The sequence below is a fragment of the Mixophyes fleayi genome, chromosome 4 (genome assembly GCF_038048845.1).
Source record: "Mixophyes fleayi isolate aMixFle1 chromosome 4, aMixFle1.hap1, whole genome shotgun sequence".
Taxonomy (NCBI): Eukaryota; Metazoa; Chordata; class Amphibia; order Anura; family Limnodynastidae; genus Mixophyes; species Mixophyes fleayi.
In genome coordinates, this window is record NC_134405.1 from 73097832 (window position 1) to 73117720 (window position 19889).

The 19889-nt window shown below is 43.3% G+C and overlaps 1 protein-coding gene across 1 annotated transcript; it reads right to left on the reverse strand.

Moving 5' to 3' along the window:
* Positions 1-798: 798 nt before the first annotated feature.
* On the reverse strand, positions 799-11368 carry MTHFD2 (methylenetetrahydrofolate dehydrogenase (NADP+ dependent) 2, methenyltetrahydrofolate cyclohydrolase). Its single transcript, XM_075207454.1, has 8 exons — positions 11231-11368; positions 5368-5552; positions 4962-5084; positions 3530-3682; positions 3064-3171; positions 2765-2857; positions 2219-2344; positions 799-1955 (listed from the first exon to the last, which is right to left on the reverse strand). Exons 1-8 carry the CDS (start codon positions 11308-11310, stop codon positions 1813-1815), a joined length of 1011 nt encoding a protein of 336 aa, XP_075063555.1. The 5' UTR covers positions 11311-11368; the 3' UTR covers positions 799-1812.
* Positions 11369-19889: the final 8521 nt, after the last annotated feature.

Sequence of the window (19889 nt, forward strand, 5' to 3'; positions counted from 1 at the left end):
AGGCATGTTGGTGTCAGTAGCTGAGGGGGAGTGCTGACATTGGATTGCTATTTGGAGGCTTCTGGGGTACCTCTTTGGTAAGTTAGCTCTCAATTTAAAAACACATATGTATGGCCCAAATATAGGGACTCATTGTTTAGAGTAGGACCATCCTATATGCAAAAGCGCCTTGGCGTGGCAGGATGGCTTAAACATACATTTGCAAATGTGTGCAACAAAGACTTTTGCATTTTTATCTACAGTAGAAATGGCAGATCTGTTGCTGGCTATAGCAGTGTGCTGGGGAAAAAATGTTGTGTGTATGTTCCTTGCAGGATAACCCCACCCTTTCAGCACCTGTTATGGCCTATAAATTGATTTGAGCAGCTTCCACTTTTGTAGTAAATCAATTCTGCCATTTTTGGTACAGATGTCCCAATTCTAATTTGCCCAATGAAACATCCAGCATGTTTATTGCACGTTTCACTAGACTATTAAAGTCAGGTGAAGATCAAGACTACTCAAACTAGATGTAAGGGAATCATATAGTCCCTATTGTCAGATATTAGAAGCCACCAACAAGTGACCATGTAAATTCATGCTTTTCAATTGATTGAAATAAGCTCACCTGAGTTCTGCAAAGAAGTATTCCTCATAATACACAAGTACTTCAGCACCTAAACATTTTAGTATGTATTAGCATTCATTACCATGCTAATGCAGAGAAATAAGGCTTCTGTGGAGGACTACTCATTCCATATTGGAGTCACAATAAAAACAAAGTTCACTTATAAGATTTTAAACAAATTAGAAATAAAACAGTGAGAATTGGAACTTTAATTTAGGTCAACATCATCTAAATCTGTTGGACTGTGGTACAAATTGAAGAGCAGGCACATTCATCATAAAAATTACTATCCCCAAAAGGATTTGTAATGAATCCTCAAATGTTAGTCACAACGTTCCTGAATCCACATTCTCCATGCTCCATTCACTATCCCTCAAATCATAAATTAAAAAAAAAAAAAAAAAAAAAAAAAAAAAGGCATGAGCCGATGAGTTTTTAAAATAAACCCAATAGCCCACATATAAGTGGGCAGCTGGAAATTAATCTGGAGTTATGCAGTACCCCACCGAGATTCAAGCCTTGCTTGCCCCATTTATCAGCTCAATTCCCCAAAACCCCCTTCCCCAGACTTCCCCCAACCCAACATAACTTCAGCAGAGGCCTAACCCATCAGCATGGTGTTTAGAGATGACTGTGCCTTAGAATACACATACCCAGATGTCAGTCACCAGCTGTCCATAGATAAAATTGCCAGATAATCTATTTAAAAAAACCTCCTTGACTTGAGGTTCAAAGAATTAGTATAGATGACATGTCAAGAGACCTACTCAAAAATATGAAGTGGAAACCCTTGCAAGCATCACTACCTAGAAAGTCCTCCATGGACCATAAGTCATCACTGTGACCACAGCGAAGTGACGGGGTGAAGGGACGGCAGTTTTGTGGTTTTTTCAGAGCCCTATCAGCACCGGTGACATTCAAACGTCAAAACCTGCCTTTTAACACCCTAGATACCAAAACAAAGCATTACCTTTGGCTTTAGCATGTATCTGTAACAGTTACTAGTAACAGCACATGCGTTTGCATTAATTGATGAGGAACGAGGCCCCAGTAACCACAGTTCAGTAGCTCTGCATGTAGTACAAGCATAAAACATGGCCTGGGCAGCCTACGGTTTCTCTAAAATAAATACAAATATTGCATTTCTTCGGCCTGTTCAGGGAGTGGGTTTGGAATGTAAAGACAGTTCTTGGTGTGAGCAGGTGTTAAATGGCTACGGCTTGTAGCTGTTCTGTGGGCTTCAGCATTTTCTTAGCAGCGATAATGGTGTTCTTCATCAGCATAGCTACTGTCATGGGACCAACTCCTCCAGGGACTGGCGTGATGTAACTTGCCTTCTTTTTCACTTCTAGAGAGAAAAGAGGAGAATAAAAATACAGCCAATTTAATTACCCCCCTCCCCATGTAAAATAAAAACAATGGAACATAGCACTCAAGAGAAGCCTCACTAATTGTACATGCCAACTTCAGGTAACAGAAAAGGGACTTCTAAAGTACTAGGTGTGAGGAAAGGGATGGGAAAGAAAATTTCCAGCTTCAGAAAGGGTCAAACATCTGCCTAGCCCAGAAGGAAACCCCATCCCCCATACATAAAAGAAAGACGACAGTTACCATCAAAGTCAACGTCCCCAACAAGTTTGGGCTTTCCAGTGACTGGATCTTGGACGCGGTTGATTCCAACATCAATAACAGCAGCACCTTCTTTGATCATGTCAGCAGTGATGAGATTTGGAATTCCTAAGTGGAAACAGACAAATGTATCAAATTTGCAAGTAAGTCCAGCTAGACAAGCATCAGGATACAGAAACTTGGGGGGGGAGGGTTACATTTTTTTTTTTTTCCCATTTAGTTAAATTTATGAAGCTACAGGTTTGAACAAGTGGTTGCTATAGGCAACATCTCCAATAAGATTCTGGTTGTCATTTACTAATAATTGACAGCTAGAATCTGATTGGTTGCTAAAGGCAACATCTCCACTCTTTCAAACCCGCAGCTTGATAAAACTTACCCCTGGGTCACCATTAAGTGGCATAAAACAAGTAGGGAACAATGTAAATTTTACAATGTAAAATTGATCAGGTTTATAATTATAAAAGACAAGTGTTGTTCATACTGGTCAAACTGTTACAATATTGTAGCTTCTAAGTAGTAACTTACCTGCAGCTGCTACTACAATATCTGCAATCTTCGTGTGCATCTTTAGCTGCTCCTTAGGGGTATACCGATGTGAGATGGTAACAGTGGCATCACCTGCAATGCAACAAAGGCTTTTACTGAGGTCTGGAAAGTTACCCTACAGCGCCAAGAGGTCAACGCTAAAGTTATAAGAGACTATGCAGTTTTGTATTCACATTTTAGCTTCATGCCATCCTGTACGTGATGCAGGTTCACATGACCTTTAGCAAGAACTAAGGGATCATTAATACAGAGGACATCACTTGTACCAGAGCACTTACCTCCAGGTCGCTCGTGTTTGCCATCTGTATGCAGCAGCATTGCAATGGGCATTCCCACATTTTTGGATCTTCCAGCTACTACTACATTTTTGCCCAGTGTGGGGATTCCTGTGTAAACAGAGAAAGCAATGGTCACACAGACATCTCTCCCAATACCTTACTAAATGCAGACAACATTCTATACATCTACAGGTATACAACGTAGCTCCCAGTTCATACACTATGTATTAGGACAGGGGTAGGCAACCTGCGGCTCTCCAGGTGTTTGTGAAACTACAAGTCCCAGCATGCTTTGCCAGTAGATAACCAGCAGATAGGTGGCAAGGCATGCTGGGATTTGTAGTTCCACAACACCTGGAGAGCCGCAGGTTGCCTACCCCTGTATTAGGAGTATGAAGCTGTGTCTAGGGCCTGTAGATGCCTCACAATGCCGAGGACTTAGAACCTGTGTGTTTGGTGGTCTTACCTGTTCTCTTGATGATCTCCCACACCCCCCAGGGAGTGGCAGGTAACATGGAGTACTGGTCTAGGCACATCTTCCCTACATTCACTACATGGAATCCATCCACATCTTTTTCTGGGATCACCGCATTGCAGACTTCCCTTTCATCGAGATGCTCTATGAACGGGTAGAATATAAAAATCACCACTGGTGCCATAATACCTTGACACGAAAGCAGAGTAGATCCAAGTAGCCCATCCTAGCAATACAATCCTACTGAACAGCTCTCATTAACATGACTGCAATATTAATGGTGGGAGCAGGAGAAGCAAACATTGCAGAGCTCTGGTGAAGTCAGCATGTAGCTGCTCCCTGGGGTCTGCATAGGAGAAAGGGCTGGAACATAGATGGCAGTGCAGACGATTTATAAACACAACAATCTTCCCTAAAGACATTGTGGAAGACTTAATAGGCAGCATGTCACTTTATCTTAGGTTGGGGAGATGGTCTTAGAAGCGGCTCTGATATAACAAGCCAACACAAAGCCTGACTACAAAGGAATATGCAAGGCTAAATTTATACTCCCTCTATATTGCACTGACTGTTAAAAGCCTTATATAATAAGTTTATAGGCATTACACAATGTTTTTCAGTAATGGGCTTAACTGTTTAGCTAGGTAATGTATCCACATAAATCATAATTATGTTGACATAATTATATTCTAATCATAGCCATAGTCTGTACTTGATATAAAAATGTCAGAATGCTTGAGGACAGTCAATTATATTCTATACGATATGAACCAACTTGTCTTACAGCACACTTAGTACTGGCTTATTTACATTTTACCAAGCAATGTACAAGCTGTTCAACGTTCTGTATCCCAAGTCACTGACTTGGAGACAATTTGCACTTTTTTTTTTTTAATATATTTACATAAAGCAAGTTAGAAAAATTACTCAAGAAGAGTTAGGTAACCAAGAAACCTTCCTTTCCTGTGGATGCAATATATAATTTAAAGTCAAAGTCAAGTAAAGTTTTGAAAGTTCATTTGCAAACCAGGCAATACTGGAGCAGAGTAGAGGCAGTTTCTCAAATACAGCCAATAACATGAACAGGGCTCAAATGTCACTTGAATTCAAGTCTTGAACATAATCAAATCCACACAACAAACCTAGTGATAAAGTTCCATCTCTTGCCAATACACCTGCAGCCAGCCATTCGGTGGATCAAAGACAATGCAGCCTATCAATTCAATAGGGCATTGCTGGTTCCTAGAAAGCCTCCATCCTCATAAGTATTGGTTCAGCCTAAACACTGGCTCCCACCGCTCTTTGTAGCCAACAAGTGACCTTAAGCAACAAGTGACTGACCAAATGTAATGCAGTTACACTTCATCTGGAGAGCCAGCCAGACCTGACTTACTCTACATGTAGCACAAGTCAGAAATTGTACCTGGGAGAGGAAGCTGCACCAACAGGCCGTCCACGTTGTAGTCATGGTTAAGTTTGCCGATAAGGTCCAGCAGCTCTTCCTGGGTGATGGATGAGGGTTTCAGAATGGTTTCACTGCTAATTCCTAAAGACACAGAACATCACTTCTTAAACAGCTGATAGGACAAGGGACAAAACACTTTAGCAATTGCCTAAAAGATTAACCATTGAGGGGGACATACCAACGTCAGCAGCGCCAAGCGCAAGGGGGGGACATACCAACGTCAGCAGCGCCAAGCGCAAGGGGGGGACATACCAACGTCAGCAGCGCCAAGCGCAAGGGGGGGACATACCAACGTCAGCAGCGCCAAGCGCAAGGGGGGGACATACCAACGTCAGCAGCGCCAAGCGCAAGGGGGGGGACATACCAACGTCAGCAGCAGCTCTGGTCTTGTTAAGCACATATGAATGGCTGGCAGGGTTATCTCCAACCAGGACCACACTGAGATGAGGCCTCTTGTTGCCAGCTGCTACCCATTGCTCCACCTCATGGCGGGCCTCCTTGCGGATTTGTCTTGCCAACTTCCTCCCAGATATGATGACCGCTTCATTTCTTAAAAAAACAAAACAAAAAAAAACAAATGTCATTATCTAAACATGTAATAATGCCAAGGTCACGAGCATAGACTGTATACATAGTTTACATTTTTTGTAGCTCATTTGGGTGCTTCCCGTTTACTTCCATATGACCGTTTTTGAATTGAAATTTATGAAAACAGATTTTTTTTCTGCAGGGGGGACGCCCCTTCAGAATTTCTCCAAGAGTATGTGTTCTATTAGTTATATTTCTGCATTGCATTTATGTACATGTTTTATTAATATATATTTTTCTATAAAATTATTTTCAAACTAATTTTATGTAATATTTGTATAGAGGGATCCTAGAGAGCTGCAAAGTTTTAGAATTCAAATCCATATCTTCCACACTGCGGCAGCACTCACTGGAAATTGTGTGTTTATGGCTAAATAAAGATTTAGAAGAAGCAGTTTTTCATCATGTGAACATTACACAAATGTCTAAGCTATTATGCTGTTACAATGTGCAAACTCAGATTGCGAAACTGTGGCTCTTATAACTAACTTACCATCTAAAATCTCAATCCATATGGAAGGTGCACCATACACTACATTTGTATAGCAGTGTTATCACTACTTAAGCTATAGACACAGACTAAGTAGCCCAAATCAGGATAAACAATGAATGGATCAAATACAACCAAGCTGATACTCAAAGCACCACTATAGTGGTTTACTCATGACAAACAGAAATTATTAAATAGAAGTTCTCATTTGTAACATTGATCACTAAATACTAATTTGTATTTAAAGTTAGGAAAAGCCACCAAAAGAATCCCTGTAAGACATTTGACCTAGCTAAATATCAGTATTCAGTAATGTCCCATCAGCTTTAATGCACCCTTACAGCATCTCAGACGTTCTACTATAAAGCCCTCTGAATAACAGTACACTTCCCAGCCTCTTGTATTCATCTAACTTATATCCAGCTATATGCGCATTATACATAGCTACCAGAAGACAAATATGCTCTTGACTGGATAATAATCAGCCTACTAAAAGATCTACATATTACAGTTTCATCTTAAGGTCAGGTCAATTTTAAAATTTATAGAGACACGGACACAAAGCATTCTATTATACTGCTGTGGGTTCTATTACAGCTGCACTGCCACCTATATATGATCTCATCAATGTGTACATCCCCCCCCCCACCCTCTCCCCCTTCTTGGCTGGAACTCCTTGGACTGTCATGTCCTGCAGCCATTTTTCCAAAAGCAGAGGGAGGGTATGAGTGAGAGAACCAATCACTAGCTACAATTCAGAATTTTCAGTTTGTGATTGGTCCTCACACTCTACTCCCTTCAACTACAGTTTTCGGCAGAGGTGATGGTGGGGAAGGGAGGGGGGGGGGGGGGGGGGTTACAGCTGGGCCCTATGAAAAACATCTGCATGTAGTAGCCCCTGGAGCTCTAACAAGGAGGTGCACAAGTAAAACATTTTATTTAGGAGGTAGTGCAGATTTAAAATCCTAATTTCATTCAGTAACTTTACATATTTTTAATGGCCATTTACCACAAACATTTGCTATTACAAATCAGCTATCAAATGTCAGCTCCATATTCCATGTTCACCAGCAGCCCATTCTAGGCAGCAGCCCCGTGTACCCAAACTAATTTTAGAAGAAGATAATGTTACTGATGTTTGGGTTCCTAGTCCTGATCAGGGGATTGTGTGCACGCTAGTGGAACTTTTCCTGAGGTCCAATATCTGCCACACACCACTAATTTTACTAGCAACATTCAGTGTTAAAGTCTATATAGCCAAATCATATTTAGGACTTTAGGTACTTCAAAAAATTGCCCATTCACAGCATGCAAATGGAGATATTTGATATCAATTCAATTAATATCAATTTACAATTCAGTATTCACTGGAAGAAGGGGAAGAGAAGAATTGTTTTGCGTGAAAATCTTAGTTATCACGGCTACTTTCAAGCGATTAATCTCAAACTCCAGCATGACGTGACACTTAGCAAACACTAATGTAACAAGCAGTGTTTAATAATATCCATGGTCAACAGTCTCTAAACATTAAATGTTTACACTGTACGCAGGTATTTATAGAGACTCGCACCCTTACAAAGGGAAGTAGATCTTGAGTGTGTAATTAAACGCAAGCTTTAGATAGAAATTCCTATTTAACAACAACAACCAGAAATAGTGATTGCATCACAACAAGGCTACAACTTCCAAGTATACATTTAAAAAAAAAGTTGATATATAAACAGAACCTGTGTGAAAAGCACCTTTTCAAAATAATGAGATGCAAGAACAGCCATATAACGCAGCAGTGCAAAAACAACTACAAGGATACAAGATGGTACATCTAGATATAAAAGTGTCCCTATTAGACAAGTTTCAAACTAAACATATTGCCAAGAAGTTTCAAGAAAATCCAAATACAAAGTTTAATACCGCATCTTACATGGATAATAGTGGCCCACTGACACCTAGAGACCATTAGTCGTTCGTTATTCCTGGGTACTGGAAACCAACCAACTGAATATAAACCAGTTGACCTTCCAAGTGTTAGATAACTTCAACTATTACTTGGCCCGTGAACATGTATCAGTGTCTGCAGCCAACAGAACGGCCTAATGGGTGTGCAGGCACCTAGCGTCCGTCACAGGCCCAATTGGTCCACAACACCTTTTATAGGCCTTTTGCATAACAGGGAACCTAAACAAAATATTCTGGGACCGAAGTGAGTGCAACTCTGGTCTAAATAATATTTTCCTCTAACCCTATACACTTAATGTAGGAGCCAGCAGCACATTTACACAGCACTGAAACATATACAAGTTCTATATTTTACATGCTTCCTAAAACAGGTAAGCGTACTGCATATCAGAGATGACCATGTTCAGAAGACATGTTAATATGGGTATTCTTCCATATTTTACGTAGGAGATGTTTCTCAGTCCAACAGGCCCGTTTATTGCCTGGTTTTAAACAAGAAAGTCCAATTTAGCAGCCTGCTATTTGTAGGCATGTTGTTTTTTTTTACAGGGAGCATCTTGTGTAATCATTAATAGACACCGCTCCATCACTGAGCCCTGCTAAAGCTGTACATCTCTCTTGGAGCATCTCTCCATGCATCAGAGGGCTGTGGAGACATACACCAATCAGCCACAACATTAAATCCACTGACATGTAAATAACTGGTTATCTCATGACAATGGCACCTGTCAAAGGGTTGAATGTATTAAGCAAGTGACCAGACAGTTCTTGAAGTTGATGTGTTGAAAGCAGGAAAAACAGGCAAGTGTAAGGATCTGAGCGACTGACAAGGGCTAAATTGTGATGGTTAGACAAATCGGTCAGAGCATCTCCAAAACAGCAGGTCTTGTGAGATGTTCCCGATATGCAGTGGTTAGTACCTAACAAAAGTGGTCCAAGGAAGAACAACCAGTGAGCCAGCATCAGGATAATGGGCACCCTAAGCTTACTGATGCACATGGGGAATGAAGGCTAGCCCATCTGGTCCAACCCCACAGCGGAGCTACTGTAGCACAAACGGCAAAAATGTTAATGACTACTATGATACAAAGGCGTCAGAATACTGTGCACTGCAGATTGCTGCATATAGCACTGCGTAGCAGCAGACTGGTCAGAGCTCCCATGTTGATCCATGTCCACTGCTGAAAGCGCCTACAATCGTTAGGTGAGCACCAGAACTGGACCATGGAGCAATTGAAGAAAGTGACCTGGTCTGAAACATTTTCCTTTACATCATGTGGATGGCAATGTGCGTTGTTTACCTGCAGAAGAGGCGGCACCAGAATACACTATGGGATGAATGCAAGGCGGCGGAGGCAGTGTGATGCTCTGAGCAATGTTCTGCTGGTAAACCTTGGGTCCTGGCATTCATGTGGATGTTACTTTGACATGTACCACCTACCTAAACGTTCATGAGAACGTTATTACCCGATGGCAGTGGCCTCAGCAGGATAATGTGCCCTGCCACACTGCAAGAATTGTTCAGGAATAGTTTGAGTTCAAGGAGTTTACTTGGCAATCAAAATCAAGATCTCAAACTGATCGAGCATCTGTGGGATGTGCTAGAACACAAGTCTGAGCCTTGGAGGCCTCACCTCTAACTTCTAGGACTTACAAGGATCTGCTGCCAAAGTCTCAAGGCCACATACCACAAGACATGTTCAGAGATCTTATGGAGTGCATGCTAAAGGGTCAGAGCGGTTTTGGCAGCACTAACTGGACCTACACAATATTAGGCATGTGGTTTTAATGTTGTGGCTGATCAGTGTATATTCCACACAATACATTAAAAGGACTCCGCAGAGGGCAACAGGTCTGCAAGATAACATTTTCCCTTTTTGAAAACAAATGACACTTCCTGGTTTCCTTTGGTCTTGAGCATTAACAAGCTGCTCAAAATATTTATCAATACATCTGAAGACCATACAATTAGGACACAAGCTGGCATGGTAACACTGGGTGTAACAGCTAAATGTGGATCACTAGTTACGCCCAGCAATTCCCTCAAATTAAAGATTTTAATATTAAGCTTTCTTCCATGCTTGTAGTCTCATCTACTGCAGTCTATTAACTGCCACAGAATAGACACAAACAAAACGTTGCATATTCTGTATACTGATAGAACATCACTCGCATCTTAAAACCGGTACTAACCTCCAGTATTTTAACAGTTACGTTATTTTTTTAACACACACACCATAGGTACAAGCAGACAAGGAATTGTTAATATGGTTGTACATATTGCAGATGACTAGACAAAAAGTTGTAATTAGAGGAATTCTATTTTATCCTGAAAACAATTACCTATGTGCTTATTTAAAAACACACATTTCAAAGTATTCATCTCATGTAACTAGAGCAACAGAGGCAAACAACGATTGGGTAAACACTGGGGAATTTACAAAAATAAGAAATTCACAGATGAGCAATGTCCTACAACAGTTTATCAAAGACCTTGTGTTTCCTCTGCCACCCTCTCCTCCCCATGTACACATGGGCAGGAAGGTATAATGTAATATACAGAAGGGGGAGGAGACCAGCAGCTAAATGCAACCAGTGAAAGAGATTTCATCAGCCACCACGTACTTCCTACATCAGCCACTACACAAGACTGTATTAGATCGCACTGCTGAGCCGGCAGACATGTCCATCCCATGTATACAAACTCATATGCACATTATTAAGATTATTTTCTATACATATAGACCAACAGTCATTTCTGATGAACAAAAAATATAGCACCATTGTGTAAGCGCAAGTACCACGATTTACATTGCTCACGTATAGAAATATAAATGCAACCTGTGAGTGTGCGCCTAATGCAGATGACAAGGAAAATGTATAAGGCATACAAGAAAAAAAAAACCTTCCTTACAAACAATATATAATATATAATATTTTCCAATAAGAACAGACAAGAAGACCATCCCATCCATTCGTGAATAATTGTGTATATATATATATATATATATATACACACATATCATATACGACCACTGGCACATCTTAACCTTACCGATTGACACAAGCATAGATCACACTAGGAGCTCGCCTTACAGCCTGTCAGTGACAAGCTGAGAATAAACGTGAGCTGAGAGCCGTGGACTTGGCCCGTCCTGCTCATACAAGAAGTGATGGAGCCCCATATACTCACAGAGAGGGGGTGCAGTGGAACGCCCGCACCTGGGCTCTGACAGTGCAGCAGATGGAACGCAGGGACCGGATGGTTGCCATGGTGACGTTAGCAGAGAGCTGGACACACGATAGCAGCTGCTAAACTGAAAAGAGAAGAATTCCGCGGCCCCGCCGCCTTTTATATGCTCTCAACTACGTCACGGAACGTTCGCCCACGGCTACCAATAGCTGCACTGCCATGCTGGATCCTTGACGTCTAGGAGAGGCTGCTTTGTTATTGGCTGCACGGCCTGTCAGTCTTGTACACAGGCGCGGAGGGCAGCGTTGTGTTGTGTGTATGTTTCTGATACACAGAGAGCATCCGGCAATGCTGTGTATGGTGACAGCCGGTCGTGTGTAGCATACGGGCTGCATTTTGATATTACAATAAACTGACCAAGAAATGTCTTAAAATCTATACAAATGTGTAATAAAGTGGATATTTTACAGAACACGAACAACAACCAGTATATAGTATAGTAATTCCTCAGAATGATTCTGTTCCCCTTTCTGTTTATACCGTCCCTCCTTTGGGTTCACACTAGGTAATCTTAATCTAGTTGCAAAAGATGTCTACATGGCTCATAACTTCAGTGTTATGGCGCTCCCCTGTGGATCTGTGTGGGTATGAGCACTTTTGTGTATAACAAACTATGTTCTCTGTCATGCCATTGGGGACACTGCCACAATGGGTGGGGTAGGATAGTGCAAATGAGAAAATGCCGACAAGACTTATAGCGACATGGTAAACGCGTAGGCTGTCATTCCCGACATACTGCAAATATTGATCGTTTGAAAAAGTGACAGCCAAGAATTGCGATACATGAAGGTACTGTCACACAGATGGACATCAGTTTGAAGAGTGCACTTACGTTCCTGCTGTTAAGGGGGAAATGCAAGCAGCCGGCCGGTGTAGAGGCCTTCCTAAAAAACATTCCTGTTCTTTGCTGGTGGTGAGTATGAAGTGGAGGGCTTTCTCCTTTCCCTTGGTGGCTTCCTCAGCGAATACGTCATTTTCTGTCCAACCTGTCGCCCCTTCTGCTGTGCTCCTCCTGTTTGTGACATTTCTCTCACTATATAAAGTTTCTGTCTGTCTATTTGGCTGCTTTATACTCTGCTAATCTTGTGTAGTGTGAGTATGTGTGAGTGAGCCCACCTATATATGTATTTCATTTATAGTTACTATATAGGTGACCAGTCTGTCTATTATACAGCCTCTGTGTTCACCGAAACAATTTGATTTCTGTCCTTTTCTCTGGTAATATTGTTGTGTGTTTTAACTTTACCACTATAGCTGAGAAAGAGACTTCCTAAACTCAAGAAGTCTGTGCTGCATTATACTTGTGCACAATGGAATGTTAAATTGTGGACAGTTGAACCCAGATGCTCTGTGTTCCGCAATCAACGGTTGTCTGCGACTGTAGAAGAACTGGCTTGGCTTAAGTCTCTGGTGATATCTATTGCCTAACTCACTCAGATAATGTCTCACAGAGAGGTAGGTGACCCTTCTCTTTCTTTTACTGCACCACACATTCCGCCTTCACAGCCGATACCGTCCACTAAAGGCGTGTCCCAGGCTGAGGCTGGTTTGGCGTCGTCTCTTGCTGAGTCTTCCCAGGGCCTCTTCCTCTTTCGAACGTCTCCTTAGCACCCCCCATAGGATGACTAGTAAACGCCATGTTCCAGAGACTGTTCAGATAATTGTTTTGTATTCTGACCTCTCTTCTGAAGAAGAGGGTGAGTTGCTTTAGGAGTCCGACTGGGAGGACTCATATAGCATTGAAGATTTCTTTGCTTCTCAGAGTGTGGATGACTTAGATTTGGGGTTTGCAAACTTTAGGGTTTGTGGATCCCGAAGTTTCAGACTCTGCTGGCTTCTCCTTCTTTAAACGGCAAAAGAAACAGGTGGTCTGTTTCCATTCCTCTCCTCAGGTATTAGAGTTGGTTTTAGACGCTTGGCAGAAGCCTGACCGCAAGTTCCAAATGCTGGGAAAACTTAAATCCCTTTTTCCCTTACCATTGCAGCAGTCTGTGAAAATGAGAGAATTTCCCCAAGGTGGATTCTCCTATTGCCCACCTAATCAGAACCACCGCTATCCCTGTGCACGATGGTGTTTCACTCCAAGACGCTACTGATCAAAAGCCTGATTTTTTGCTTTGCTCGGCTTACTGGTATGTCTACTGCCAGGGTGAACATGGCTATTCAGGTGTGGGCAGAACAGTTGGCTAAGGTGTTGCAAGAAAATCGGCCGTGGGTTGTCTTGCTTTTGTTAGCTAAACACATTTGAAGAGCTTCGGATTTTTTAGGTCAGACATCTTTGAATGCGGTGTCCGTTACTTCCAAACTCTCTGCGCTTTAGGCGATCCTCATGGCTCCGCTCTTTGTTGGCGATGCTGACTCTAAACGTACAGTGGAATCTTTACATTTTGATGGGGTGACTCTTTTCAGATCCCAGCTGGACCAAATCATTCATGTGGCCACGGGTGGTAAGAGCTCTTTTCTGCCTGTCAGCCACACTAAACCTAAACAACCTAGGTTTCAGGCATTTCGTCCCTTCATTAAGTCAAGGGTGGCTCTCAATAGGGGCTAGTCCACTTCCGGGAGATTTCGGTAGGGGCCAGGCGCAGGAATTACAAGCCTGCGGAGACGGTTTCTGCATGATGAGACACCCAGCCATGATATTGTAGTAGGGATCTCCTGCTGTTTCAGGATCAATGGTGAGCCTCATCCTCGGATGCCTGGTTTCAAGGGGTTGTCACTCGGGGTTATGTAATCGATTTTGTGCATTTCCCTTGTCGTAGATTCTTCACCACACGTCTGCCTTCCTGCAGTCTCAGGTGCAGGGTACTCCAAGAGGTTATCCAGAAAGTTCTGGTTTCGGGTGTGATAATTCTGGTTCTTTTCATTCATGTGGAAAAGGGTTTGGGCACTTACTCCAACCTTTTTCTGGTTCTGAAGTCGAACGGCTCATTCCGTCTGATCTTGAGACTCAAAACCCTCAACAAACAGGTTTGGGTCCTGGGCTTCAAGATGGAATCGCTACGGTCCGTCATCACAGGCATGGAAAGGGGAGAGTTCCTTGCTTTTAGCTCCATGTCCACATCTGGGAGGGGCATCAGTGTCTTCACTTTGCGGTCCGCAAGGCACATTATTAGGTTTTCACAAAAGTTATGGCAATCATGGCAGGTCTCCTGCGTTCTCAGGCTGTCACTATTGTCCCTTATCTAGACGACCTGTTGTTGAAGGCTCCATCACATTCTGTTCTTCTACAACACATTCAGCTGACGATGACATTTCTGGAAGCACACAACTGTATCCTCAAGCTGCCCAAGTCTTCCTTAATTCCCGCACAAAGGATGCGTTTTCTTGGTCTCGACTTCGACATAATGTGTCAGCGGGTGTTCCTTCTGAAAGACAAGGTTCTCTCGATTCTATCCAAGACCCAGGTCCCTCCTGGCCAAGTGGAAGGTGTCCCTTTTCCGCTACATGAACTTGCTTGGGACCATGGCATCCATGTTCAAAGCGGTACCCTTCGGCCAGTTTAATTCTTGGCCGCTTCAGAGGGAGCTTCTCCGAAACTGGTCCAAAACCTCCTTTCATCTGAACATTCAGTTCATCCAGTTGTCCGTGACTGTTCGTCAGTCCCTCGTTGTGGTTGACCAGGTCGCATCTCACAAAGGGTCAGTCCTTCCAGTCGTGGGAGTGGACCTTGGTTACTACTGACACCTGTGTGTCTGGGTGGGGCGTGGTCTTCTGTGCTCTCTAGTTCCAGGGGCTCTGGGGCCTCCAGGAGGCACTGCTGCCCATCAACGTGCTTAGGGGATTATGGCTGGCTAGTCCCTGAAAGTCCAGTGGGACAATGCCACAGTGGTAGCCTACCTGAACCATCAAGGGGGCATCTGCAGCTCCATAAACAAGAAAGAGGCGGCGCGGATCATGTCCTGGGTGGATCAACATGTTCCTGTGATATTGGCCATTTTCATCCCAGGGGGCGGGGGGGAATCTCAGCCACAACACTGTCCATACAGTTCATAACGATTTGGTTCGTAAGACTTCCAACTTGTTTGTTCTGTACATTACACACAAGCATAGCTATGATACTGTCTATATATTTATGCTTATCTGTATGAGTCAGCAGTTTGATCTGCACCTGTACTGTATACGCAGGTATAAAGATGGCTGCAGTTATATTTAGGCTTGTTCAGACATTTGCAAAACGTCTGAGAATAATGCAGACAAAAGACTCATTTATCACTATGCAGGCGGAAGTGTAACTACACAGCGTCTTAGGAAATCTTTTTGGAAACAGGGAGCTGCAGATCACATACAAAAATACAAGCTGAAGACTTATAAATGTAATGATAGAGAGTCTAGATAAATTAAGACAAAATTTACGATGACCAACATCTAATCTAGGAGATTTCCAGCCAGAAATGAGAGTACTGCCATTGATGAATCTGCGCTCTCCTCCATGTTGTTACTGATCCTTTTACATCATGCTGCTGCTAAATGTTATTATTGGATGCTGTTTTCACTGCACTATTCAGGGGCAAACGCAGGATTTGTAGAGGGGGGTTTCCACACCACGCCGCCAGTGAGTGTGACCAGCATGCATGGGGGCGTGGCTATAATATTAGACAGTGCTTGGCTGCTCTCCAACTCTTCTTATCCCCATAATATACATGGGCAATGCTGCATGCACTACTGTTAGGTGCATGCAGCGCTCCCTTTTCAAGCAGAGCTGTGTGAAGTGGGAACAGGGTCCAGCCACCTCAGTTATACAGTGCCCCAGGCTTGAAAGGGGGTTTCCAGGTACTAGAACCCCCTCACTTTGCCTATGCAGATTGTCTATAATACCTATTCTTGTAAATTAGTGGAGAGTGCCTTCTTTCTTTTTCCTATACAGGAATACAGACAATCATTGACACCTTATGCGTAAGTGCAGACTTGTGCATAAGTGCAGGGAAATGTATGGATCTGCAGGCCAAAACGGTGGCGTCTGTGAGAGATGCAAAAGTTTGCACAAGAGGATTCTGGGAGAAGTTGGGTGGATCCAGGGAGTTTTTCTCCTAAACACGGATTTAGAGCAGAGAATATGGGACATTTAGTAGAGCCAGTCTTACGGCGAGCCATCTTCAAAAGGAATCCTGACTCGTTTACACTCATACATATAGTAGAGGCTCTAGAACAGGAAGGTAAAAAGAAAAGGCTGCTGCTCTGAGTTGAGTCCCCCCTTACACATTGCAGTACAGAATATATCACAAACATATTGGCCACATTTAAACAAAAGCAGTTCCAAACAGAATTCAATGCTAACCTATGAGTTCCTGAATAAACCATGTCATCAGGAACAACTCATAAGCTCTTTAGCCAAAAGCTCATTATTAACAGCAAAAAAAGGAAATAAATGAAATAAGTAATAAGTCAAAGAGCAATATATAGAAATAAGGAAGAAAGAACTAAAAAAAGAACATTTGGGAAACTATCAATTTACCAGACATTACAAAGGGATTACTGGCACCATTATAAAAAAAAAACTTAAAAATATGAAACAGAGACATGCACCTTCTATACACTAAGTGCCCAGAACCGGGATAGTGAGGCACAAGAAAAATTATAAACCTAAAGAGAACAGACTGTGCCATAAATGTGAGCAGGAAGTACTGGAGAACAAGTCTCCTTTACTGTTACAATGTACTAAATACTCCAGCTTAAGGGACAGTCAGTTCCACAGACACTCTACCCACATCCCAGACTTCGGTTCCATGGAGTAGCAAAGGAAACTATACAGTAAATCAACACCTGGCTCGAAGTGAGAGAGCCCCTTACACTCTAAAGAGCTTAAATATCATAAGGACCCATTCCCTGTGTATTATGACAATGCTAAACATTCTTTTTGTCCTTGTGGAGGACAGGGTTAAGAACCATAGATGATTATTGAATATTCTCTAAAGTTAAAAAAAATTGTGACTAATTCTTGAACTTTTATAGGGCCTACCGTGCCCCAGGGAAGCCAGGATGAGTGATGCTGCACAGCAGCTCCTTCTCGCGAACGTGAGTTATACAGCAGCCGCGGCGCTGTGACAGAAGCGTCGCGGCGGTGCTGTAATAGGAAAAATCTTTTGCATGTTTAAAAACATGCTTTTGCCGACTACGATCCGCGGAGAGGGGGGGTTCTGGAGACTCAGAAACCCCCCCTGCGTGCGCCCCTGCTATTGTTCAGTTCATCTATCACCCTAAAATTGTACCAGTGTTTATCACGTTATTTATGTTTCATGGTTACACTGATCTCAGCCACTTTATTTCTGTCTAAGACAGAATCCTTTACCCTTACCCTTCATTTATCAGGCTACGGGTCTTTAAGTTACACGGCCATTTAATAAACGTAAGTGGGAATAAAGGGAGGAATAATAAGATATAAACTGAATTGAGTGTATTTATTGAAATAGACAAAGCAATTGCAGACTGCCCAAATAACTATTTTTGCTCCATATTTACTGTTGAAAATTCAAAAGGGTCCCCTCTACACAAGAGGAGAAAGAGATGCACTACAGTACTGTACACAAAGCAATTGTATATATCCAGGACCATATCTTACAACCGTTCCAGTGGGACAGTCCCGATTTTGGTGGATTTTCCTAATGTCCTGCCCGTCATTTAACTTGTCTCAATCAGTGGAGGAGAGACAGTGAGGTGGTTTTGTTTTTTATTTTAATTAATGTGTAGTCTGCTGAACAATTGAACTGTGCTCCACGCAGGGGGGAAGGTTTGAATTCTGCTACACAGAGTTCACCTTGTGTCCACAAAATCAGCTGGAAGGCTGCTCTCCTCTCAGCATTCCCCAGTCTTTACTTTCCAACAGTGCCACCCCCTGGCCAGGTGGAGAAGTGCTCTGAGAGAACAACCTGCACAGAAAATAAGATCCTGCTGCACCACAAAACACCCACACAGGCAGCCCCACTTGCTTCAAAGTATATAATCATCATCATTTATTTATATAGCGCCACTGATTCAGCAGCGCTGTACAGAAAACTCATTCACATCAGTCCCTGCACCATTGGGGCTTACAGTCTAAATTCCCTAACATACACACAGACACAGACTAGGGACAATTTTTGATAGCAGCCAATTAACCTACCAGTATGTTTTTGAAGTGTGGGAGGAAACCAGAGCACCTGGAGGAAACCCACGCAAACACGGGGAGAACATACAAACTCCACACAGATAAGGACATGGTTGGGATTTAAACTCATGACCCCAGTGCTGTGAGGCTGAGGTGCTAACCTCAGCCAACCGTGCTGCCCAATATAGTTGCAAATATATCTCCGTACTCCTCCTGCACAGTCTTAATGTTATCTAGATGTTATATAACATAGTTCACAGGTCTCTTACACTCCAGTACTCCATATTTCACTGCAGTTCACCCTTCTCTGTGGGGCATTCACATGGATGCTAACAGTCAGGCAGCTTCTCTCCAGTGCAGTTCTGACACAAGCTGTGTAACTCTCAGCTCATCCCTCCTCTGCGGGGATGATTTCTCTTTTGGGCTGTGACACTTCTCTCTGTGTACTCTCAGCCCCTGGCTCTGACACTTCAGCTACCATGTCTCTTGCAGCAACCCTAACTCCAGAGTCTCTTCCATGCAAATTACCCCCTCTCTCTCTTAAAGTTCTCTTTAGTGACATGGGGTTCTCCCTCTCTCTGGGATTGGGGACTTCTCCCCTCTGTATATGCAGCCACACTGCTGGTTTTATCGCAGTACATACCAGGTTCTCCTGGTCACAGTAGTTCCACAGCTACTTACAGTTCAGCCAGAATCACAGTGTAGCTCATCTCCAACACGTATGCAGCTCCTACATCCCATAGTGTATGCATGCTGCCACTTGCAGCAATTCCCTTTTCTCTCCAGGGGTCTCTGCTCTGGGGACTCTCCCTCTATTCAGGCACACAGTACTTGTACAGTCACCACACTCAAAGAAGAAAAAACGAGGGGGGGGCACAGAGGGATTAAAAATTGGGGCAGCAGAGCACAGAGTGATTAAAAAGCGGGGGGGGGCACAGAGGGATTAAAAAGCGGGGGGGGGCACAGAGGGATTAAAAAGCGGGGGGGGGCACAGAGGGATTAAAAAACGGGGGGGGGGCACAGAGGGGTTAAAAACGAGGGGCGGCACAGAGGGGTTAAAAAACGAGGGGCGGCACAGAGGGGTTAAAAAACGAGGGGCGGCACAGAGGGGTTAAAAACGAGGGGCGGCACAGAGGGGTTAAAAAACGAGGGGCGGCACAGAGGGGTTAAAAAACGAGGGGCGGCACAGAGGGGTTAAAAAACGAGGGGCGGCACAGAGGGGTTAAAAAACGAGGGGCGGCACAGAGGGGTTAAAAAACGAGGGGCGGCACAGAGGGGTTAAAAAACGAGGGGCGGCACAGAGGGGTTAAAAAACGAGGGGCGGCACAGAGGGGTTAAAAAACGAGGGGCGGCACAGAGGGGTTAAAAAACGAGGGGCGGCACAGAGGGGTTAAAAAACGAGGGGCGGCACAGAGGGGTTAAAAAACGAGGGGCGGCACAGAGGGGTTAAAAAACCGAGGGGCGGCACAGAGGGGTTAAAAAACGAGGGGCGGCACAGAGGGGTTAAAAAACGAA

What these genes read in the sequence shown, in the direction of transcription:
- MTHFD2 (XM_075207454.1), bottom strand. Translation starts at nt 11,310, where the DNA reads ATGGCAACCATCCGGTCCCTGCGTTCCATCTGCTGCACTGTCAGAGCC. An exon ending in GGTGCAGCTTCCTCTCCCAG is followed by an intron (nt 3,683 to 4,961) that starts GTACAATTTCTG and finishes ACCCGTTCATAG; the next exon opens with AGCATCTCGATGAAAGGGAA. An exon ending in CAAACACGAGCGACCTGGAG is followed by an intron (nt 2,858 to 3,063) that starts GTAAGTGCTCTG and finishes GTTGCATTGCAG; the next exon opens with GTGATGCCACTGTTACCATC.